We start from the raw sequence: 22,304 nt of genomic DNA, 5'->3' as shown, positions 1-22,304 counted from the left end.
ATTAAGGGAAAATGTCTAAGAAGTAGATTAAAAACAACGTAAGCAGTTTATAAACATTATCTTCATCTTCCATTTTGTAAAAGTGGGATTGTCATTGAGACTGAGTTCAGAACAGTTACTATGCAGATAAGTAAGGTCAGAGTGTTTCTTGGTTTAAATTATTTATTTTAGATGACAGTCTCCTTTCTGTGTGTGTGTGTGCACACGTGAGTGAGTCTAACGTAGCAGGTCACCATCAGAAATATGAGCACATTAGGGAGAGTAGTTCTTTATATGCTGAGCTTTTGTTCAGCATATAACAGCGTTTGGACCAAAGATGAACCCTTATAAGACATGGGTATAGAGATTAAATTTTCTGGCTATGTTGCAGGTAAAGTCAGCATTAAATAAATGAGTGGAAAACAAGGGTGGATCTCCTGGTGAGACTCACATTTAGGGGCCATTTAAGGACTTTATCAACCAGTGTCTCATTTTAATACAGGGATCTTTTTTTTTTTTAATTGACAGGACCCAAAACAGACTTTCAAATGTCCCTATTATTTAAAAGCAAGATTAGATTGAAACACTGTTCAATTTCCCTGCCTAGATGCATGACACAAGCCCTCCATTTTCTTTCCCTGCAAATGGAAAGCAATTTATAGTCTTAACAACCACTGTCACGGGAATCATGAGAAGGTATTTCATACACGCATATTCTTGAGCCCCAGCTCAGGCCTCCTGAATCGTAAACTCTGGGGCTCGGACCCAGGGGATCTGCAGTTTTCAAAGCTCTCTGTGTGACTGTAACACACCATAAGCTCTGAGAATCACATATTTAAAAGGCAGATGACTGATATTTTTAGATACGACCTTGCTTATGAAATACTTGTTGAATTCATTTCTAAATTGAAAACCAGAAATAATTAGGAATGTTCTAAATTGTCTTTTTTAAGAAAATAGGATCTTTATGCATTGATATCAAGTCCAGGAAATCATAGGAGTGCCCAAGAGCCAGAGGCAATGTTCTAGAAAAGCTTCTATTGATTCTGCTCAAGACAGGTTTCCTCTGCTTTTCGGAGGGGAGGGCGGAGCTCGGCAACATTGTCTCCTGCCCCAGGCAGCATCTGGGTTTTCAGACTAGCAAGTTTTGCTGTCACTTGGGTTTGATGGCGTTTGCTACCCAGCTTATCAGTTAGGAAGATTATCAGAAAATAAAACATCAGGCAAATGAAGCAGGTCTAACAAGAAAGGAAAAAAAACGAACATAAACCATGTTTACACAGAGAGGGTTCCTGGCGGGGCCCCGGGTCACTGACGGAACGTGCAGCCGGGGGCCACACAAAGGTTTCGGGTTTGGGATGAGAAGGAAGATGAGGAGACAGAAACAGGTGGAGAGGAGACTCGGTTCTTGGAAGAGAAGAGGAGGAGGAGGAGTCTGACACTAAAAGAGTGAAAGAGAAAAAAAAGGATAAAGGCAAAAAAACTTTAGAAACACAAAGGAAAAAAAATAAGCTAGCTTTTAATATACTCACATAAGCTGCAAAGAAAATGAGGTCATGTAACACAGTCATTCCTCTACTTGACAACAGAACACAAGTACTTTTCGAAGAAAACAAATTTGCTGTTTTCACTGGTTATTATTTGTTCTGCAACCACACCATGGAACAGGAATAACTCAGGTTTACCTGGGCACAGATCCAGCAGTATGGTCCACTGAAAATAATACGTCTTTAACCTATAGTATCCGCAACACTCTAGAGGGAAAGAAACTACTTGCTTTTCAATGAAAGGATTAGAACTTGACTTTTCCTTGATTTGTTTTTTTACGAGAAGCACTTATATAAAATTTACTTGAGAACTAAGGTTTTCCTAGATGCAGCTGTTGAGGGGCAGCCACGGGCCAGCATCGCGGCAGTGGCGTGTGAGCGCGCCAGGCTGGGCCACGGCCGTCTTCGGCTGGAGAGACACACCACGCCGTGGGAGGGCCACCACGGCGACGATTAAAAACGTTCCTGGACAAAACGGGGCAAACTTTCAAGGTGAAAGAATCGTTTTACTTTGGATAGGTGTCTGGTAATATCCACCAATGACTAAAGATAAATCCCCTTACTCCACATCCTGTTTTGAAGGCAAAAGGAAGAAAAAAAAAAATTTTTTTTTTCCATCCTCTATTTAAGGAACTAACTTATTCCAAAGAAAAAACAATGACTCATAGCTTCAAAGTTGAAAGACGGTCGTTGGATTCGAGTCTCTTTTGATGGCTAGGACCTACTGGACAACAGAGGTGGGGGTGGGGAGAGAAGGGGACTGAGAGGGATATTAGAAGGGAAAGCAGATTCTTTACGGGCTGTTTTCCACTCTGCCACTCCCGTTTAATAAAACCAACGTCCACTCTCTGGCTACAGTGGGCTTGGTGAGTCCGAGGCCTCTAGCCTTGGGCTCCCCTCGTGTTCCAGTTCAGATCCGCATCTGGACAATTGCAGGGGTGGGAAGCGGACCTCCCGGTTAGTTACCCACCTTTCAAAATGAACACCACCGAGCCTGTACTTCATCATGACCCAGATGTATAATGAGGGTTCCTTGGCTAGATTTTAAAAGAACTCTTATCTGTTTGACACATACACTGAAATTTTAACAGGCAAAATATGATATCTGAAATCTGCCTCAAAATACCTTACAAAAACTAAGTGTTGGACAGCAGAGATAAAGGAAAAAAAAAAAAGGAATTGTTGGAGGCTAGTGGTAGGTACATGGGGACTCATGGCATTAGTATCTCTATTTTGGAATATTTGAAGTTTTTCCACAATAGAAAATTTAAAAAAAATAATAAAAGGGAAATAAATTTTAGCTCTGGCAAACAAAAAGGACAATCCAAGGGGGGCTGTGGCTTTGAGAAGGGGTCTCCTGCGCCGCGGTGACAGGGTGGGCCGTGTCGTGACCGCGGGAGGTCGCCTCTGTGCCAGGCACACGTCTTCATCCGCTGTGCTCCTGGCAGAGGCCTGGGTCCTTCAGGGAATTTAGAAAAGCCACTGACTGTGGGGCTGTAAAAAGCCCCAGGACGTTCTCTGCTGACGAAGGCAAGGGGGGTGCGTGAAGGGACCCCCACGGGGGCCGAGCAGCCCAGACACAGTCTGCTATTTCAAGTCAAGGGATGTGGGAAATAAGATCTAAGCTTATTTGCATGGAAGGGAAAACCAAAAGCTAATAAAAACAGTTATCTTTAGGAAAAGGCGAGGGAGAAGGGCAGGGAGGAAGCAGAACTTAAGCTAAATCCGTGGGTCGTTCTGGAGACAGGGGTCCTGGAACTGCCCACGGGCTCAGCTGTACAAAACTGCCCGTTATTCATCACGACGGAGGCACCTTTTCCATTTATAGGAGCGTCTGTCAGGCTTTTTAAGTCTCTCGGATTTAAAGGATCATCTCAGAAGGTTCTGCCATCATTTACGACCAGTCTGCCGCTGGTAAGGTCTGCTAACATGGCCTTCTGCTTTTCCGGCTCCCTAGCCTCCTGGTAAGTACCGGTGGTGGTGAAACCAACGACATGGGGCTCCCGGGCAGGGCGGGTGAGAAGGGTCCTGGAGGGGCTCGTGTGGCAAGTACAACCACAGCACAATACCACGGTCACTGGCCAGCACCTGGGAGCCTGTGCCCCGGCAGCGTGGACCCCACCCCGGCTCAGGATTCAGGGACAGCAGTGCCCACTATGCACAAGGGCGGCCACCCACGCTGGGCACGAGACACACCTCACCTGAATGCTGTGGCACCTGAGGTTTCCTCTGTGGAGGGAGCCTCCTGAGGGCTCAGGGCGGTGGGGGGATGTTCCTGGGGCAACGGGGAGAACGAACCCCAAGGGCCTCGCTCATTTTCTCCTGCCTGTTTGCACTGTGATGTAGATGAAAGTTTGGGGACCTCGGGGCAAATGAAGACCCCGACCAGCTGGAAGGACAGGGCGTCTGACTTCATACCAGGGTCCTCACAGGGTCCTGGGGGGAGGAGGCCCCGGGCGGCAGCTGCGAGGAACTGGTGAGCATCACCTCCCTGTCTTCTCTCCCCGGAGGTCCAAGCCTCACCTCGCGGGGGCTAAGAGCCTGACCTTCCCTTTTCTGCAGTGAAGGGTCACGCACGTCCCTCCAGTGGGACTGGACCGTGAGCAGAGCCCAGCTCAGGGTCGGCCTGGTTCACATCTAAGCCTGCCAGTGGCTGGCCCTCAGTCCGGGGCCCAGGCCGCTGCAAGGCCGAGGAGTCCCTGTGGCCCTCCCAGCCTGCACTTGGAGCAGCGGCTGGTAAACGGCACTGACTGAAATTCGCGCTGCTCCCAGCGCTCTCCTGACCGGGGAGTCCCAAGGCCCTGCGGTCGGGCCTCCTGAGCCGACTTGAGGTCTGGAAAAGGGGGCCTAGCGGGGCAAGGCGGGCAGCTGGGAGAACAGCTCAGGCAAGGACTGTGCCCGGCTCCCGTCCCCGGGGAGAGGCTCTCCAGGGTGACTCCCCGTGCTGGGCTCAGGGATGCTCTCCAGCTCTTCGGAGGGGTTGGGTCTGGACCCAGGACCGGGAGGCTCCTCTCGTGAGGGCAACCCCCAGGGGGCTGGGGGCGCCCAGAGGTGGTCTAAGCCAGACACGGAGTGCCATGCGGGTGGCGGGGAGGCAGCAAACCCGCTCCCAACGACACTCGGGGACTGCCTCAGGCTCACAGCTGGGCACGTCTTAATAGTCCCTGGGTCCGTTGAGTCCTCCAAATGGCCCCCTGAGATGTCGGTATTCCTATCAGAAATTACTCGTTTGCACTTCTGGAGATGATAGCGGTATCTCTACCCACCCTCTACTTAGGCAACTGTAGAAACACAGATGCGAACTGACGTGCTAATGTCTGCAGAGAGGCAGGAAGTGCGCAGGCCTCCTCTCGGGGTCAGTGGACTCCGAGGCTCAGAACCCACTGCCCCCTCGCAGTGGGTGGGTGGGTGTGTGTTCGTGGGTGCCACGGATGAGATACCGAAACCTTGATTTCAGCAAGTCTGAAATCTAAAGAGAGACAAAGAAACACAAAAGCCAAGGGACGCTTGAAGGGGATGGGAAGAGTCTAATTTTAGTTTCGAATTTTTGGCTCCAAGAGCAAGGGGAAAAACAGAAAGATTTCAAAGAATTGTGTTGGCAAGGAATAGGACGGCCCCCACCACGAACCCAGACTCGAAAAAGACCCTGGGGAAAAGGCCCGTCAGGCGGGAGATGAGCCCGTTTCCCTGGCGATGCCTTCCGGCCCTGGGCCCCGGGGGCTCCACCCCACGGGCCCGGGGGCCGGGCCCCACCCCGCTCCGGCTAACACCGTTTCAGCCCCGCTGCCCTTTTGGTCTCACCTGTCTCAGGGTCGCTGAAGTCTGGCAAAGTAATTGTATTAAGCTGTCGTCTGTCAGCAATGGTTCTATCTAAGAGGCTGCTCCCACGTCCAGAATCACTGCAAAACACAGCTGCAAAGGTCAGTCATTGGAAGGGCGGGCGGGGGAAGGAAAGAGAAGCACCCGATCCCCACGCCTGCATTGTGTTTCTGACGTTCTTCGGCACCTTGTCACCTGTCACCACGCGTCCAGCTTTCCCTGGGCCAGCTTCCTTTCAGCATCCGTATCCCCGGCGTGGCTCAAACCGCACCTGCGGGCCCGAGCTATGCGGGAAATGGAAACGTGGAGCCAGAGTCTCCACCCCAGCGGGGGCACACTGCTGGGCGCCAGGCTCGCTGGGGCCATGAGCGTGCCATCCTCCCGTTGCCTCCCGGAACCCGCGATCAGCACGCATGCTTCCAGCCGGTGGCGGCCCAGAAAGATCACCCGGGGCATCTCGGTAAACCGCTGAGGCCTGGGTTCTGCCCGACCCAACAGACCAGAAGTGCTGGTGTTTAAAGCTCCCCCTTTGGTTCCAATGCGGAGCCGAATTCAAGAACCACTGGGCCCTACTTTTCAAAGGCTGATCACAGCCACGGCCTCCTTTGGGTCCCGAGAACAAGCCTTTACCATCATGATGCGGTCGAGACCTCTATCTAATGAACGAGGGAGAGGCTGTGTGAGGCTGCACACGGGAAGGGGGGCTGGCAGAGAGCCCCAGCCAGCGCTCCTGAGCAGGAGACAGCCTTAGGGAGGGCACCTCGGGTCCTGCCAGCAGCCTCCCCACTGGCACCCCCAGCCAGTGTCCCGCACCGAGCCCCGCAGGCTGCTCCTGCAGAACGGGACTGGCCACTCCTCAGGTGAGTTACGGGAGACCACACAGGCCATTCATTCACAGATCTTAACTCACACTGCTCCCCCCTCTAATTGCAGAAGCCTGTAAGCAAAAAAATGAAAACTGCCTTCTTCTTTTTCCTCCATCACGATGTTCCATCAAAGATGCATATTTGTCTCTTGAGGTTTGAGTCTAATGCTTTTCTTTCAATCCTTTTTTTTTAATCTGGGGGCTCTACGGATGATTTTTTTAGTTGTTGTTGTCAAGAAATTCAACTTCTACAATAAAGGGACACGATTTCCTTCCTCTCTGCAGCTGTTGCTAAAAGTGGTACAAACAAGATTTGCTATGAAACTTAATATGGTTTGCAGGCTGTAATTTCCACGTCCAGTGATGTAGTTAGAGAAATCCACAGGAAACAGAAGGAAACTTGCTTCAGTAAAGACTGTCAGCCTATACTTATGACATCACTGGATACATGCTTTTTGGAAACTATTCTATTAGTTATTTCCATGTCTGAGAAACAATAAATGTCTCTGAGCAGAAGACAGCATGAAAGTCTGTGCAAATTTGCATGAATCACATTACCAGCTGAATGTTTCTAGCATTGTTCTGTTCAGGTATGTATTTTTAATACAAATATTACAAAAATACTATAAAATTTGACAAAGGGTTAATCATCTGAATGTTGCAATAGGTCCCCACCTAGGAGTTTTGGGAAGATATGTTCCCAAAATATAGTGATATTTTTCATCACCTTGGGGATTCCAGGACACACAGTGAGGTGCTGGAATTGCAGAGGAAGGATGTGCCTAGGTTTTCAGTGAACTGGACCTTGGTAAGAGGGTGGGACTGTCCGTTCCAGGCTTCCCACCGCACCAAGCTTCAGGGCACAGGGCTGGCTGCTTCGTGCCATGTTGCGTCCCGGAACCCAGCTGGGCCAGGAGTCTGGGCTCCTTCCTACATCTGTCCCTGATGGTAGGTCACTCTGAGCAAGGCCACTTCCTGTGTGCTTCAGTGACTTCCCTGTGAGATGAGGATGAAGATTGTCTTCCCACATACGCATGAGTCAGGCTGAACTGAGGTCATGCAGACAGAGCATTCAGAAGGGTTACAACTCCTGGGCACACACCCTAGGGGTCCTTATAAGTACTACATGAGGGCAGGCGTGGGGAAGCTGAGTTAAGGACCTCCGACCCCAGGTGCCAGAAACCCCAACTAAGACAAAGTCTTGACTTACGAAGATCACCCAGTAAGGACACAGGACCTGTTGACCTGTTTCTCTCCCGCCAGCTGAGAAACTATGTACGGTGTGTCCCTTCCTTTACCTCCACGGTATTGAAGCAGCAGTAACTAGTCTGAAAGAGACGCTTTTGTTTCCACCCTGACTCAGTGACTGAGAATCCCGCTGGATGCTTTAAGCAGGTTTCAGTTCTTGGCTTACATGCTGCAGACTCTGCCTTCACCGTGATCCACAGGAGGAGGGAGAAGGGGCTGGGGAGGCCTGGCCGGCCCTGGAGGTTGCTTAGTGCTCTCACTCTGGCCTGTCCCCCCGTGAGCCCTCCTCTCTCTGGGACACATCTGCTTGGGCTCCTCTACAGACCACCTCCCCTGAGAGCCCCATCACCTCCGCTCCTCTCTGGTTTGCTCTTAGGTGCCAGGACCCCTTCTCAAGGAGGCTGGCAGGAAGGAAGGGAAAACCATTCCCAGCAATGGTGTCAGTAGAAGGTCAAGGAGGCTGGCAGGAAGGAAGGGAAAACCATTCCCAGCGATGGTGTCAGTAGAAGGTTTAGGGAAAGAAAACTGGAAGGAGCCTCAAATCCACTGCCCATGAGCTGCAGAGACCCACATGTGGAGACATACACGTCCGGTAGCTCCTATTCCCCTAAATCAGGACTGAAAATCCAGAGTAAACTCTCCTGATGGTTAAGCTGTTCTGGAAACCGGAAACTTCTCTTGGAAATTCTCTAACAGCAAGAGGAAAGCTGGTGGGGGGCTGGGAGTCGGAATGCTAGAGTTCATCACAGCTTTGTCGCTTCCTGGCTCTGAGATAGTGCCAGGTGCATGATAAATACTGGATGTAACAGAGGGCCTCAGAGAGGGAACTGGAGCATTTCCCAGGTGTCTTCAGGCAGGACCACACAAACAAGGCAAGTTCCCTTCACTCCCGAACTCAGCTTTCTCACCAGTAAAAAGGGTCTGACAGAACACAACATCTGCCCGTTTTCTGGGGCTGCTCTGAAGATGCATGAGAGCGCACTGTGCAAAAAGAAAAGCTCCTCCAAAGCACTGGTGACTGTCAGCATTAAGGAGAGGAGGCAAGAACCCACAGAAGAACCACACAAAAGAGAGCTTCACGACCCAGACAACCACCACAGTGTGGTCACTCACCTAGAGCCAGACATCCCAGAATGCGAAGTCAAGTGGGCCTCAGGAAGCAGCACTACGAACAAAGCTAGTGGAGGTGACGGAATTCCAGTGGAGCTGTTTCAACTCCTGGAAGATGATGCTGTGAAAGTGCTGCACTCAGTATGCTTGGAAAACTCAGCAGTGGCCACAGGACTGGAAAAGGGCAGTTTTCATTCCAATCCCACAGAAAGACAATGCCAAAGAATGCTCAAACTACTGCACAATTGCATTCATCTCACATGCTAGTAATGCTCAAAATTCTGCAAGCCAGGCTTCAGCAATACATGAACCATGAACTTCCAGATGTTCAAGCTGGTTTTAGAAAAGGCAGAGGAACAGGAGATCAAATTGCCAACATCCGCTGGATCATCGAAAAAGCAAGAAAGTTCCAGAAAAACATCTATTTCTGCTTTATTGACTATGCCAAAGCCTTTGACTGTGTGGATCACAATAAACTGTGGAAAATTCTGAAAGAGATGGGAATATCAGACCACCTGACCTGCCTCTTGAGAAACCTATATGCAGGTCAGGAAGCAACAGTTTAGAACTGGACATGGAACAACAGACTGGTTCCAAATAGGAAAAGGAGTACGTCAAGGCTGTATATTGTCACCCTGCTTATTTAACTTCTATGCAGAGTACATCATGAGAAACACTGGGCTGGAAGAAGCACAAACTGGAATCAAGATTGCCGGGAGAAATATCAATAACCTCAGATATGCAGACGACACCACCCTTAGGGCAGAAAGTGAAGAGGAACTAAAAGCCTCTTGATGAAAGTGAAAGAGGAGAGTGAAAAAGTTGGCTTAAAGCTCAACATTCAGAAAATGAAAATCATGGTATCTGGTCCCATCACTTCATGGGAAATAGATGGGGAAACAGTGGAAACAGTGTCAGACTTTATTTTTGGGGCTCCAAAATCAATGCAGATGGTGATTGCAGCCATGAAATTAAAAGACACTTACTCCTTGGAAGGAAAGTTATGACCAACCTAGATAGCATATTGAAAAGCAGAGACTTGACTGCCAACAAAGGTCCGTCTAGTCAAGGCTATGGTTTTTCCAGTGGTCATGTATGGATGTGAGAGTTGGACTGTGAAGAAAGCGGAGCGCCAAACAATTGATGCTTTTGAAGACTCTTGAGAGTCCCTTGGACTGCAAGGAGATCCAACCAGTCCATTCTGAAGGAGATCAACCCTGGGATTTCTTTGGACGGACTGATGCTGAAGCTGAAGCTCTAGTACTTTGTCCACCTCATGTGAAGAGTTGACTCATTGGAAAAGAGCCTGATGCTGGGAGGGATTAGGGGCAGGAGGAGAAGGGCACGGCAAAGGATGAGATGGCTGGATGGCATCACCGACTCGTTGGACATGAGTTTGGGTGAACTCCAGGAGCTGGTGATGGACAGGGAGGCCTGGCGTGCTGAGATTCATGGGGACGCAAAGAGTCGGACATGACTGAGCGACTGAACTGAACTGAACTGAACTGAATGTGATTGAAATGGGACTTAGGAAGAAAAAGTTTTCTTCCAGTCATGTGACTACATGATGGATGGTCCAAGTGGTGGTGACAAGAGGGAGAAGAGTGGTGAATAAGAAGAAAGCAAAGGCAAAGACGCTGGCTGTCAACTTAGAGAGGCGCACAGGCGGCGGGAGAGCCTTGATGTTCAGCAGACCGGGGTTTGAATCAAAGATGAACTAGTTGTTTAGCTGAGAAAACTAGGGCAAGATCTGTAACCTCACGTAGCTTCACTTTTATTCTCTATAAAATGGAATGAACAGTAGCCGTCTCGCAAGGCTGAGACAGGGCTTGAGAAGAACGTATAAACAGCCTGGCCCGGTGGCATAGAGACGGGGAAGTGCTTCCACGCTGGGAGGCTGCTGGACTGTCTGGCGAGGTTCTGGCCGAAGTCACACGATCTTGAGTGGCCAGGTCAGCACTTGCAAGAACAGCCGGAGCTGTGCGCTTACCCAAGAGAGGAGGCAGACCGTGAGGTGGGTTTCTGTCCCAAAGACAAGCGCAACCTTGCAGGCCTCAGGAAGTCCGCCCAGGTTTCTGCAGTGACCAGCACTTTGCCATGCGCACACCCAGGAGAACGCCCCACACCCTGCGCTCACAGGAGATGTGGCCTGAGCTGGGGGTGTGGCTCTCCCTCAAGCCAGAGTTAAGAGGAGGGGAGGGTTGCAGAGAACACTTGGCGAGGTCCGGCCTCAGTCTGGCCCTGTGATGCCCCAGGGTCCTCCTCTGCGCCCGTGTTCCCTGCTCTGGAACCAGTGCCAGCCCCAGGGGGGGTTTGTAGGGGGTGGGTGCGGGGGGCAGATCCTGAGGGTGAGCAAAGACCTCTCCCCGAGACCCCTGAGACACAGGGCCGCCTGAGCCCCAAGTCAGCGAAGACCTGCAGCCAGAAGCCAGCCTCCTCCAGCCAGGGGGCTTTCTGCTTCCCAGGCAGGGCCGCCTCTCACCCACCTGCTCATGCGCCTCTGGCCTTTTCTAGAACCCTGTGTGACCCGACTGGGGGCTGCCGGGCCCAGAGGGCACTGTCCCTCCCGAGCACCCCCCACCCCCGCACCGTGCCCCTCTCTGTGCCAGGGCCGTGTGCACGGGGAGAGCCACAGGAGAAACGCTTTATTTCTATCCCAGAGAAAATATAGTTAGAAGAGCCACAGGAAGACCTGCCGCCCCTCCCCCGAGGCACCCCCCCCCCGCCGCCCTCCCGCCCCATCCTCTCTGCCCCCCGCCAGGCTCCACCCTGCACCGCCCCGAAGATCCATGCACACAGCCCAGGCATTTGGTGAAGTATTTTTAAAGAGCTTTCCGATTCTGCTATTTTTTTTTTTCTCTCCTCACATTCAATATTCTTGGTTGCTATGTGGGAGGAAATGTGGGGAGGTGGGAGAGGTGTGGAGAACGGAGGGAAAATTGGCAACGGAGAGCTGGTGGATTTCTCTCCTCTTTTCTCGGGGGGCACAGACAAAGGCATGAGCTCCAGCGGGAAGCAGCCGGCTCCGCAGTGTCGGCTCGTGGCAAAGACCCTCCCCATGCCCCTAATCCTGCTGCTGCCGGGAGACCTGGAGGGGGGCTTTGGGGACAGAAATGTGGACGTTTCCCATTGCTGCCAACAGACTGAGAAGGCAGCCTTCTCTAAACATTAGGATGATCTTTATCTCCAGAACACAGCCACAGAAGGGAGGAGGCCAGTCTCTGGGTGTCTTCCCACCGAGGGCAGATGGCTGGGGCGGCCTCCCCGCCTGCACCGGGGGCTCATGAGACGGTCTGGGCCAAGGCCTCTCCTCCTTCACCTTCTCAGCCCTGCTCTGCAGGGTCTAGACCTGACTAACGCTCCCCAGTTACCGACCACCTCTTCCCTGTTCCTGTCACACCAGCGGCTGTGCGCTCCGCCAGCCCTTCGGAGCATGAAGCTTAGACCGGCTCCCTTTCTCGCTCCCTTGGAGTCGCCCCAGACTCTCCTGATGTCGCCTGGCCCTGGTCTCACCACTGTCCTTGTGGAAGCCCCGCCTGAGCCCACACACCCTCCCCCCGCCGGCCTCCCGGGGGCTGGGCCGGACCCCGAACACATCCGTGACTTACACGCTTCAGACTCCTGACTGTTCAGAGTAGAAGGCAGGCTATCCATACATCCTGCTGCGAACCTGAACATATTCTGTGTGAGTGGCTGTCTGAATTCACCTGAATGACCAGGTCCCCTTTTCCTTAAATCACCTCCTTCAGAGGTCTGGGCACACTCTGTAATCTAGACATTTGCTGGGAACAACTGCCCAAGACTTGAAGATGATGCTTTTCGGGGACGTTCTGGGAGAGGGCTGGTGGGCTGCCTAGCAGACCTTCCGTACAAAATCTGCCTGTGTGGCATGGGGCCTTGACTGACCGAGACTGGCCAGGCTGTTTCACAGCTCTGGGGGGCAGAGTTGCCGGCGGAAAACCTACCAATTTTGTCTGGTTGAGACACAGTCAGTGTCTTTAGAGAAGGTAACCTCAAGCAATACATTTCATTGTTTTATAGGATATTATTGTTTTTATATTTATTTGCAAATTCATTTCAGCATATCTAGTTTTCAAATTCTTCTTTGAATCAGTCTTAACAGTTTATTGCTTCCTTCATTAGTTAATGAGATAAATAAAACCTTTGATAAATGCTTCCTGTATATTTGAGTCATGATTTTAGCTTCTTGAAAATTACACTTTATCACCCCAATAGCAATTTCCACTCTCCCTGGTAGGATGCAGCCTGTTAGCCACTCAGGTCTTTTAAATATAACCGTGAGAACACCATCTGGAATATATAACTGACGAGTCTATCCACAAATCACTAGCAAGATGGTAAGACTCTTCAAAGGAATTATGTAAATCAGGAGGAGACCGGTCGGAATTGAGCCTAGAGGGCCACTGTGGCGGCAAAAGCATAAGAAACCCATGACTTGGCGGATTCATCAGACACCAGGAGAAAACGCCCCTAGAGATGGAGCGTGAGGCTCCACCGCGGGGGCCCGGGGTGCACGGGGGTGGAGAGCCCTTCCGGCTAGATGCCGGGCGGGGACGGCGGAGCCGCGGACGCCACGCGATGCCCGCACGACGCATGCCTGGCCTCTTACCTGGGGTTGGTCAGGTTGTAGCAGGATTTCCAGATCTGTAACATGTGCTTACACGTGAGGAGCGCCTCGTCCGGGCCCCGGGAGAGGGACTCCAGCTTCACTTTGGAAAACAGCAGTCTGCGAGGGGAGACAGAGGGGAGGACACAGCTCAGGCCGGAGCCCGGCAGGACGGCACGGGTGGCCGGGAGCTCTGCGGAACCCTGCTGGGGGGCCACAGCGTCCATTCGGCCTTTCCCTAAGAAATCGGAAGGGACTCTTTGGCCGCCCTACAGGAAGGGGCGTCCAAAGGCTGGACCCGAGGGAAGCGCGGTGGCCAGGGACTCCAGAGCTCGCGGGGCAGGATGCGGCTTTGCCCGACTCTCACTGCCAAGGCGATGTCGGCACAGCGCCGCCATGGGTGGTCAGGTGAAAAGCATTCGAGCGGCTAATTTCATTCAGGACAGAGAGATTTTAGGAAGAGGGTGCTTTTTAGAGCACAACCAACTTACCTGCAAAACCTCAAAAATCCATCAAAAGTGAATTTTGATTTATTTACAAAACTCCAGGCAATGTGACTCGGTTGATATAAATACCTATCAGTAATTCACACAGTGATTGTCATCGCATGAAGGAGATGACAGCTTGGACCAAGGGCTCATGAAAAGCGGGGCCTGGGTAAGGCCTTCCCCTCTGTGATCTGCTCCAGCCCCGCTCTGAAGGGGCAAGGACTTCACCAAGTCACTCACAATCACTGACTCTCTCTCCCCCTTTTTGGCACTACCCATGGCTCTGCCCAGACTGCCAGGGCACTCAGGGGAGCCCCTTCTCACTTCCCTGGCCTCTCAGAGTTCCTCTGCGTGCACAGTATTTTGATTCCCTCTGGCATCAGCTCCTTGGTCCCTGGGCTCATCGCCATTGTCCTTGTGAAGCCCCAGCCTGAGCCCAGATTCCGTCCTGATGGTCGCACTATCCTCTCACTTTCCCAGCTCTGAGAAATCATACATAAAGAAATCGCATCTAAAAATCATTCCCATTCCCAGCTCAAGAAACTACAGTGATTCCTTACCGCCTGTAATGTTAAGTCAAAATTCCTTATCGAGGCCTTTAAGACTCTGCCCGCAGGCCACCGTATGTCACCGTCCCACCTGGTGCCGTGTTTTCCGCCGGACTCTACCCCCACCAGCGTAATTCACTGCAGAGAGCATGCGTGTGCTCAGCCGTGTCTGCTGGTGGACTGTATGCTGCCAGGCTCCTCTCTCCATGGGGTTCTCCAGGCAAGAATACCTGAGTGGGTTGCCATTTCCTCCTCCAAGAGGTCTTTCCAGGCCAGGGATTGAATCCATGTCTCCTGCACTGCTGGCGGGTTCTTTTACTGCTGAGGAAGCCCCATGTAATTCACCGAAGTCTGTGTTTTTATCATAACTCTAAGAGTACTTGCCACGTTCTCAATCTTAATCTCTACTAATCCACGTCTCTCCTTGGTTCCTCCTAAATTCAGCAAAACCCCATCTCATCAAACGAGTCCCCCACGGATACCACTTAATCACACCTTTACCTTTACTCCGTGTGCACCACAGGCGTGCTGAGTCACTCAGTCGTGTCCAACTCTTTGCGACCCCATGGACTGTAGCCCACCAGGCTCCTCAGTCCATGGGGTTCTCCAGGCAAGAATCCTGGAGTGGTTGCCATCTCCTCCTCCGGGGGATCTTCCCTATCCACGGATCAAACCTGCGTCTCTTGCATCTCCTGCGTTGGCAGGTGGGGTCTTTACCACTAGCGCCACCAGGGAAGTCCTTGTGAGGTGGTGTTTGTTGATAATAAAAAGAAGACAAAGACAGGGAGGCGCGCCCGCTTGTTAAAGCCTCCTGTGCCCTCGCTCCGCCCTTTACAGAACGTCGCAGTGTTGCCTTTGTAAGGACCCTTCTCGGTCGGTGCTGTTCATCTCCCTTCAACAAGAAAATCCCAGTCTCTCTCTCTGGCCTCCCATCCACAGTGCTTAGCTCCGTAAGGTCAACAAGCTTCAAATCAGCATTTTCTCTCTAAACCACAGAAGATAAAGAAAAACGTCTCTAGTGATTGAAGTTGGACCTGCAGGAGAATTCCTCACCATGGACCACTCATTTGAAGGCAGAACTGGAATAGGCTGGTCCTGAGAGGCGCCACCCGATCTCGGGATGGCTTGGCACCATCCGCTCCCTCCGAATGGACTCCGGATGCCTGAGCAGGTGCTGGCGGCCCCCAGGGGTCAGGGCTGTGGCCCCCTCAAGCCTGGGGCTGTAGAAGCCGAAGTGGGGGCGGTAAGAACCACAGGCCAAGGAATGCGGGCGGCAGGGCCTGGCCAACCAGCAGCAGGCAGAGAGAGTGAGGCCAGATGGAGACAGGGCTTGGCTTTGGCTCAAAAACACCTCAAGAAGTGACGTTCCCGGAGGCCTTTCCAGGACTGCCTGCAGGGAACGGCAGCTCCTCAGGTGTCCTGAGGGGTTTTTAAGGAGGCAGATGTTGACTCATGAGTATCTTCATGCGTCTAGAAGGTAGTGGGAGTACTTTTTCACCAGAAAGTGTTAAAAGTGAAAGTGAAAACGTGAGTCAGTCGTGTCTGACTCTTTGCAACCCCATGGACTGTGGCCCACCAGGCTCCTCCATCCATGGGGTTCTCCAGGCAAGAAGACCGGAGTGGTTGCCATTCCCTCCTCCAGTGGATCTTCCTGACCCAGGGATGGAACCCTGGTTTCCCGCATTGCAGACAGATTCTTTAGCACTGAGCCACCAGGGAAGCCCACGTTTCCAGCAGAGTCTTCCAGCAAACACAGGTCACCTGGGAGGCATGTTACAGAGGAAGCAGGGCTGCTGAGCAGCCACCTGCCAGCGTGTGGTGGAGACCTGCTTGGATGCCAGAGACCTCACGGGTGATGGTTGGGCACCAAGCCATTCGGGCCAATGGGCCACCCCACCAGGACCACGGTGGGTTCTTGGAGGCCCCCAGGTCCTCTGACTGAGCCAGGCTCGAAGCGGGCCTGCCCACGGGGGCCAGGAGGTGGGGGGGAGGTTTCCCCGCCCAGCAGGCAGCTGGGGCTCTGAGAGCAGTTATCACGGCTCCTGGAACTGGACAGGACGCCAGAGCCTCGTCTCTAGGCTGCAGCTTGGGAGAGCAGTTCTGTGCAAGGCTTCTTGGCGGAGAAAGAACTTCTAATTAACATGAAATAACAGCTTTCAAACACTTGACTCAGGATGTGGAGTTGAAAAGGTGTGGGCTGGATTTCAGAGAACCCGACAGGAAGAACAATAGTACAACTGCTGAGCCCAAGAGATGGGAAAGGCGCTGGACATGGAGTGAAAGGAGGGCAGCACGAAGGGGAGGCTGGGGACGGGGGCCTGGGGACTGGGCGGGGGGGGCGGGGGCGGCTGGGGCCGGGGCCGGGGACAGGGGGGCTGGGAACAGGGCTGGGGGACAGGGGGCTGGGGGACAGGGGCCTGGGGACGGGGTGGGGGGGGCGGGGGCAGCTGGGGCCGGGGCCGGGGACAGGGGGCCGGGGACAGGGGGGCTGGGAATAGGGCTGGGGGACAGGGGGCTGGGGGACAGGGGCCTGGGGACGGGGTGGGGGGGGCGGGGGCAGCTGGGGCCGGGGCCGGGGACAGGGGGCCGGGGACAGGGGGGCTGGGAACAGGGCTGGGGGACAGGGGGCTGGGGGACAGGGGGGCTGGGGGACAGGGGGACTGGGGACCGGGCTGGGGGGGCAGAGCCGCTCGCCCACCATCAGGCGTGTCCTGCACGATGGCAGACCTCCGGGACACCTGAGTCTGGCCCGGCCTTGAAGGCAGGCAGAAGCGGGGGCAGAGGCCTGGCCTCAGAGACCGGCCCCGGGCCTGGCTGGTGAGGCGGAGAACAAAGCCGGAACAGACCCCGGGATGCCTGACACCCTTTTCACCGAGCCCTGCTCGCGCATCTCAGGACTGTTGCGAATGCCTGGCTGGGAGCACGTTCCATTAGGACAGACTCGAAGATACACACAGCGTCTGGCGTTCACGGGCCGTGGTTGATGTCCCAAGAGGCCGCAGAGCCTACCTACAGAGGAGACCCTGAGGCAGAAATCCTGGGACCGACCAGCCGCGGCTGTCTCAGCGCGCCGACCTGTCGATGCAATGGAAGCAGCAGCGGGTGGACGGCTACACACACCCCTGGGTCCAACCACGGCCAAGTGAGGTGTTGCTCTAAGTGCAGTCAGATGTCACATGCTGGGAAAATGGTCTTTTCCTGTTCCCTACAGCTGGCTCAAAGTCCATTAATCTAATTTTAAAACTTTTTGTTCAGAGACTCCTCGAATCCTTACAGGAAATTAATGAAGACTAGAACTTCCCTACAATACCCATCTGACGATGTTCCTGGAGCCCAAACCTAGCATCTCGGGCAATGCCCCTGAGGGCCTGGCTCCTGCCCATGTGCTCCGCCCACCAGGGGCACCCCCATCCTAGTCAGGGTCGCCTTCCTTCATGGTCACCCTCCTTGCGCCCCTGAGTCTGTGCGCGGGCTGTTCCTTCTGTCTGGATTCTGCTTTTCCACCGTTTCTACTTTTAAAGCCTTCTCTACTTAGCTTTCAAGGTTCAGGTCAAACCTCCTTGCCCCCCAACCACTGAAGCCAGCCTTAAATAAACAGAAGCTAAAACTCCCAAATGGAAATACAATTCCAGAAAATACAAGAGTTCTCTGCTGTGGAATAATGAGCTATAAGCCAGGAAGCTTCTGCTTTCAAGACAAGTGAAATAATAACAATAACCACAGTGGCTGCCAGACGCTGTAAACATGTGATCAGTGATTCTTACGACATCTCTGCAAGTTAGGCCGAAAGCTAAGTCTTCTGCCCGAGTTCACACAGCCGGTTCCTGGCAGAACAGAAATGTAACCCAAACCCACTTGACTCCACAGCGCAGGACGAGAAAGACTTAAAATATTCTAAACACACCACTGACACTAATGAAGATATGTAGCATTTTCTAATCCACTGTTAAATATTTAAAACCCTAAAATGTGCAAGTGGTAAAGAATCCACCTACCATGCAGGAGACACAGGAGCATGGGTTTGATCCCTGGGTCAGGAAGCTCCCCGGGAGGAAGAAATGGCAACCTACTCCTGTATTTTTGCCTGGAGAATCTCCTGGACAGAGGAGCCTGGTGGGCTACATTCCATAGGCTCACAAAGAATCAGACCCGACTGAGCACGCATATGGAGACAAAATCTGCAAAGATCTCCGTTAGATACTGTATGGAAGAGAAAGAGGCATAAAATACAGTTCCTTGCCCTCAGAGAATATATAGTCCAATCAGTAAAAAAAAAAAGACTTGCTTGCCACAAAGATTAGGTGAGACTTCTGGCTTAGGCACAGATTGTATGTGTGTGTGTTAGTCACTCAGTTATGTCCAACTCTCTGTGACCCCCTGGACTGTAGCTCTCCAGGATCCTCTGTACATGGGATTCTCTAGGCAAGAATATTGGAGTGGGTTGCCATTTCCTTCTCCAGGGGATCTTCCCAACTCAGGAGGCCCTGATATTTGGGCAGGGCTGCAGGAAAAGAGGAGTTGGGGCTGCTGAGGTTTTGTTCCTAGGATACGTCATACGTGATTCTGAATAAAATGATTACATTTGCTTTTTGTGACTTGCTTCTTCCCTCAAAAGTCAGGTGCATATAAAACTCTAGACACTTGATGGACACAGTTAATCAGGGTTTTACTTTTCATTAGAACTAATAGAAATAATATTTTACCCTATTTTTGGAATTTTTTGAGAATCCCAGAGTAACTCTCGAAATAACTGCCTGGCTTAGTGTAGAGCTCAGAGAGAAGATGGGGCCCCTGGTGAGTTCTCACTGGGCACTTGGGCAATGTACCAGGGCCCAGTTTAATCTCCAATCTCACCCCAGGAAGATTTCCTCACTCCTGGACACCCTGCCTCCAGCACGTCCCTCTGGTTCAGCTTTATCCTGGGCCCCACCCCCATGAGTCCCAGACGCGACCCTGCATAGGCCCTCCTACCTCCCTGCCTGTGTTCTCTGCCCGCCTGGAGGTCTCCTCCCCAACCACCCTCCCAATGACCCGTGCAAGTCCCTCTGTCTGACATTTCTGATCTGCCCCTCCCCAGGCAGCAACTAGCTTCGTCCTCATCTCATTTGCATATTTCTTTTCATCTGTTTACTCATAAACATAGACAGCGTATTAAAAAGCCATCACTTTGCTGACAAAGGTCCATATTGTCAAGGCTATGGCTTCTCCAGTAGTCATGTATGGATGTGAGCGTTCACCATAAAGATGGCTGAGTGCCAAAGGATTGATGCTTTTGAACTGTGGTGTTGGAGAAGACTCTTGAGAGTCCCTTGGACTGCAAGGAGATCCAACCAGTTTATCCTAAAGGAAATCAGTCCTGAATATTCACTGGAAGGACTGATGCTGAAACTGAAGCTCCAATACTTTGGCCACCTGATGTGAAGGAGTGACTCATTGGAAAAGACCCTGATGCTGAGAAAGATTGAAGGCGGGGGTGGGGGGGGTGTGGTGCGACAGAGGATGAGACGGTTGGATGGCATCGTCGACTCAGTGGATATGAATTAGAGTAAACTCCAAGAGATAGTGAAAGACAGAGAAGCCTGGCGTGCTGCAGCCCACGGAGTCACAAAGAATTGGACATGACTGAACAACTGAACAGATCTATGCAGTTGTCAGTGTGCCTGATAATGAATTTGTTCATCTTTTTGTCAGTCATTTTAAAAAGTGCCTAATATGCCTTTGAGGCCACAAAGAGGAGTAAGATGCGGTGTTTCTCCCCTCACCAAAAGCTCACAGTGTAGCGGTCTATACACAGGATATGTGATAAGCCCAGATAGACATAAGGACAAGGTTATCTGGCATCGCAAAAGGAAGGAGACAGGGTCTTCCTGGGGGGCCATGGAGGACAACTGAGAAGGACTTTTCTAGTTAGGGGAGGACGGGCTCTGGGGAGAGGCCTTCCATGCAGGCAGATGGACCATCTCAAGCCAAGGCAGGATCGTCCCCGTGTGCTCAAAGAATGGGGTCTGGAGTCTGGGATATAAGGCTGGGACCTGAGACAAGACAGAAGAGGAGATATTGCTAAATTCTGAAATCTAGTATGCCTCACCAAGCTTTCTGATGAAGAACTGTCAATGACAATAAATTAGGAAAGTTTAGAGAAATACTATAGTAATAAACTCCCTCCAATCTTACAGCATAAAAAATGCACTCATTAATTGCATCAAGGAGGAAACACACATGTTAATAAACAAACCCTCACTAATCAGATCCGTAAACGCTGTTGTCAAGGCAGCTGATTCAGAAAGAACATCCCGGGAAGCCCGAATGTCTGGTATTTTGTGCTAATCTGTGTTTGCAGCGCTTGGGCTAGGCCTGCCAGGGACCTGTCTTTGTTTAGCTGCTGAATGTCGGCCGGGATGCAAAACAGCTGTGCAGAAAATGCCTGTGGTGTTTGCCCAAGCGGGGCAGTGGCCACGGGGACCTCGAACGCCGCCCCCATCTCTCTTCCGGGGGCTGAGCTGAGGGCTGGCGTGGACTGGCTGCAGAACACCTGTGGGGAGCGTCACGGGGTGGAAGAGACGGCACAGCGGGCAGGGGCAGGAGGAGGCAGGCGCGCTGAGACGCAGTGTGAGGTTGGGAAGACGGCTGGGCAGCCACGGAGCAGAAGGGGACAGGAGCCGAGCGAGGCGCCCGGAGCACGCGGTGAGGCGGAGGAGGGCGGAAACCCGTCGCCAGTGAGTCAGCGGGACGGAGTCCGAGAGTGCTGAGCGGGCCCCTCTCCGGTCACGGACGGGCAGTCATTAGACACCGCTGACCAGCCCTCCAACATCGGGGTGAGAGGCTGGCCTCAGGTTCCAGGCTGGCTTTGGTGAAGCAAATCCATCTTGACTCCTCCTCACCTGCATTTCTGACGGCCTGCTGGTCTCGGAGCCCTGGCTCTCCCGCTGGATTTCCACAGCAGGCTGATCCCGGGAGGGGGTGTTCTTTGCAAAACGTAGCCTCTAATCTGGGCTGAGTCACCGTCGCTAGAGGGAGCGGGGCCAGGACTGGTCACTGGGCCACCTGGCCTGACGCATCTCCATGGGCTCAGCCACCCCCAGGCATGCCTGCAATGGTGGGCATACAGCTGTGCAGGCCCAGGGCTGAGGCTCCCGGACCCCTGAGGACCCTCTGAGGACAGGTGGAAGGAGGAGGGTTTGGCACCAGTCACGTGACAGCTTCCATAACACTGCTTGGGGAACAAATCACTCATGGAGATCGACCAACAAACATCATCTGAATGAACGATCTGTCTGCTCAGCTATCAGGAAACACACAGTTTCCTTCATCATCTGGCCCTCCTAATTGCTGTACTGACATCTGTTCATCAACTCATTAGAAAAAGAAAAAAAATATATATATATATATGTATATATATCTTTTTCCAATTAACCCAAACCTGGGAAAGACCTTGAGAGTCCTGCAGTGAATGCTTTGCTACTCAAGAATGTGGTCAGGGCAGGTACCTTCTGCATTCCCTGGGAACCTGTGAGAAATGCAGAAAATCCACCCACTCTAGACCCAATGGGGCTTTCTCTGGTGGCTCAGACAGTAAAGAACCTGCCTGCAATCAAGAAGGATTGGGAAGATCCTGTGGAGAAGGAATGGCAACCCACTCCAGTATTCGTGCCTGGAGAATCCCGTGGACAGAGGAGTCTGTCTGTAGCATCTTCATGTAACAAGATTGGGTTAGAATCTTGTTCTAATGGATTAGAACGAGACCTGATGGATTAGAATCTTCATGTAACAAGATTCCTAGGTGATCTGTGTGCAAATTTAAGTTCAAAAAGTAGCACTCTACTTCATAACTCTCCATTTTTACTTGCAATGGTCTGATTTTTTTTTTTTAAAGACCTCCAGGAAAACACTTCCCATAGTCCCTACACTTAGGCAATTCTGTGTTTATTTCATTCCAGTAAGAATTTTGAAGGTATTTTATTCTTAAATTCAGTGGCCATTCTGATCAATCACTTACATTAAGTTCATAAATGAAGGGCACCCCCCACCTGTGGTCTTGAACCTTCCTTTCCTTTTAGAGAGATTCTCTGGGTG

General features: G+C 52.1%; 1 protein-coding gene across 21 annotated transcripts in view; it reads right to left on the bottom strand.

Moving 5' to 3' along the window:
• The window catches only part of TTC7B (tetratricopeptide repeat domain 7B), a 272,932-nt gene that overhangs the window by 42,714 nt on the left and 207,914 nt on the right, over positions 1-22,304 (bottom strand). For 12 of the 21 annotated variants that reach the window (XM_086319133.1, XM_086319132.1, XM_086319135.1 and 9 more), the window contains 2 exons: positions 13,199-13,315; positions 5,328-5,425 (listed from right to left, as the gene is read on the bottom strand). In XM_086319133.1, coding sequence (XP_086175259.1) covers positions 5,328-5,425; positions 13,199-13,315 — 215 coding nt within the window. Of the gene's footprint in view, positions 1-1,258; positions 1,421-5,327; positions 5,426-13,198; positions 13,316-22,304 lie in introns of all 21 variants that reach the window. The other 9 variants (XM_086319126.1, XM_086319129.1, XM_086319125.1 and 6 more) reach the window with 1 other exon arrangement.

The sequence above is a fragment of the Bos grunniens genome, chromosome 10 (assembly GCF_055505025.1).
Source record: "Bos grunniens cultivar Pamir isolate PY7600 chromosome 10, Bosgru_T2T1.0, whole genome shotgun sequence".
In the NCBI taxonomy this organism is placed as follows: Eukaryota; Metazoa; Chordata; class Mammalia; order Artiodactyla; family Bovidae; genus Bos; species Bos grunniens.
Note: the sequence above shows the minus strand (reverse complement) of the source record. Positions and strands in the feature narration are given on the sequence as shown.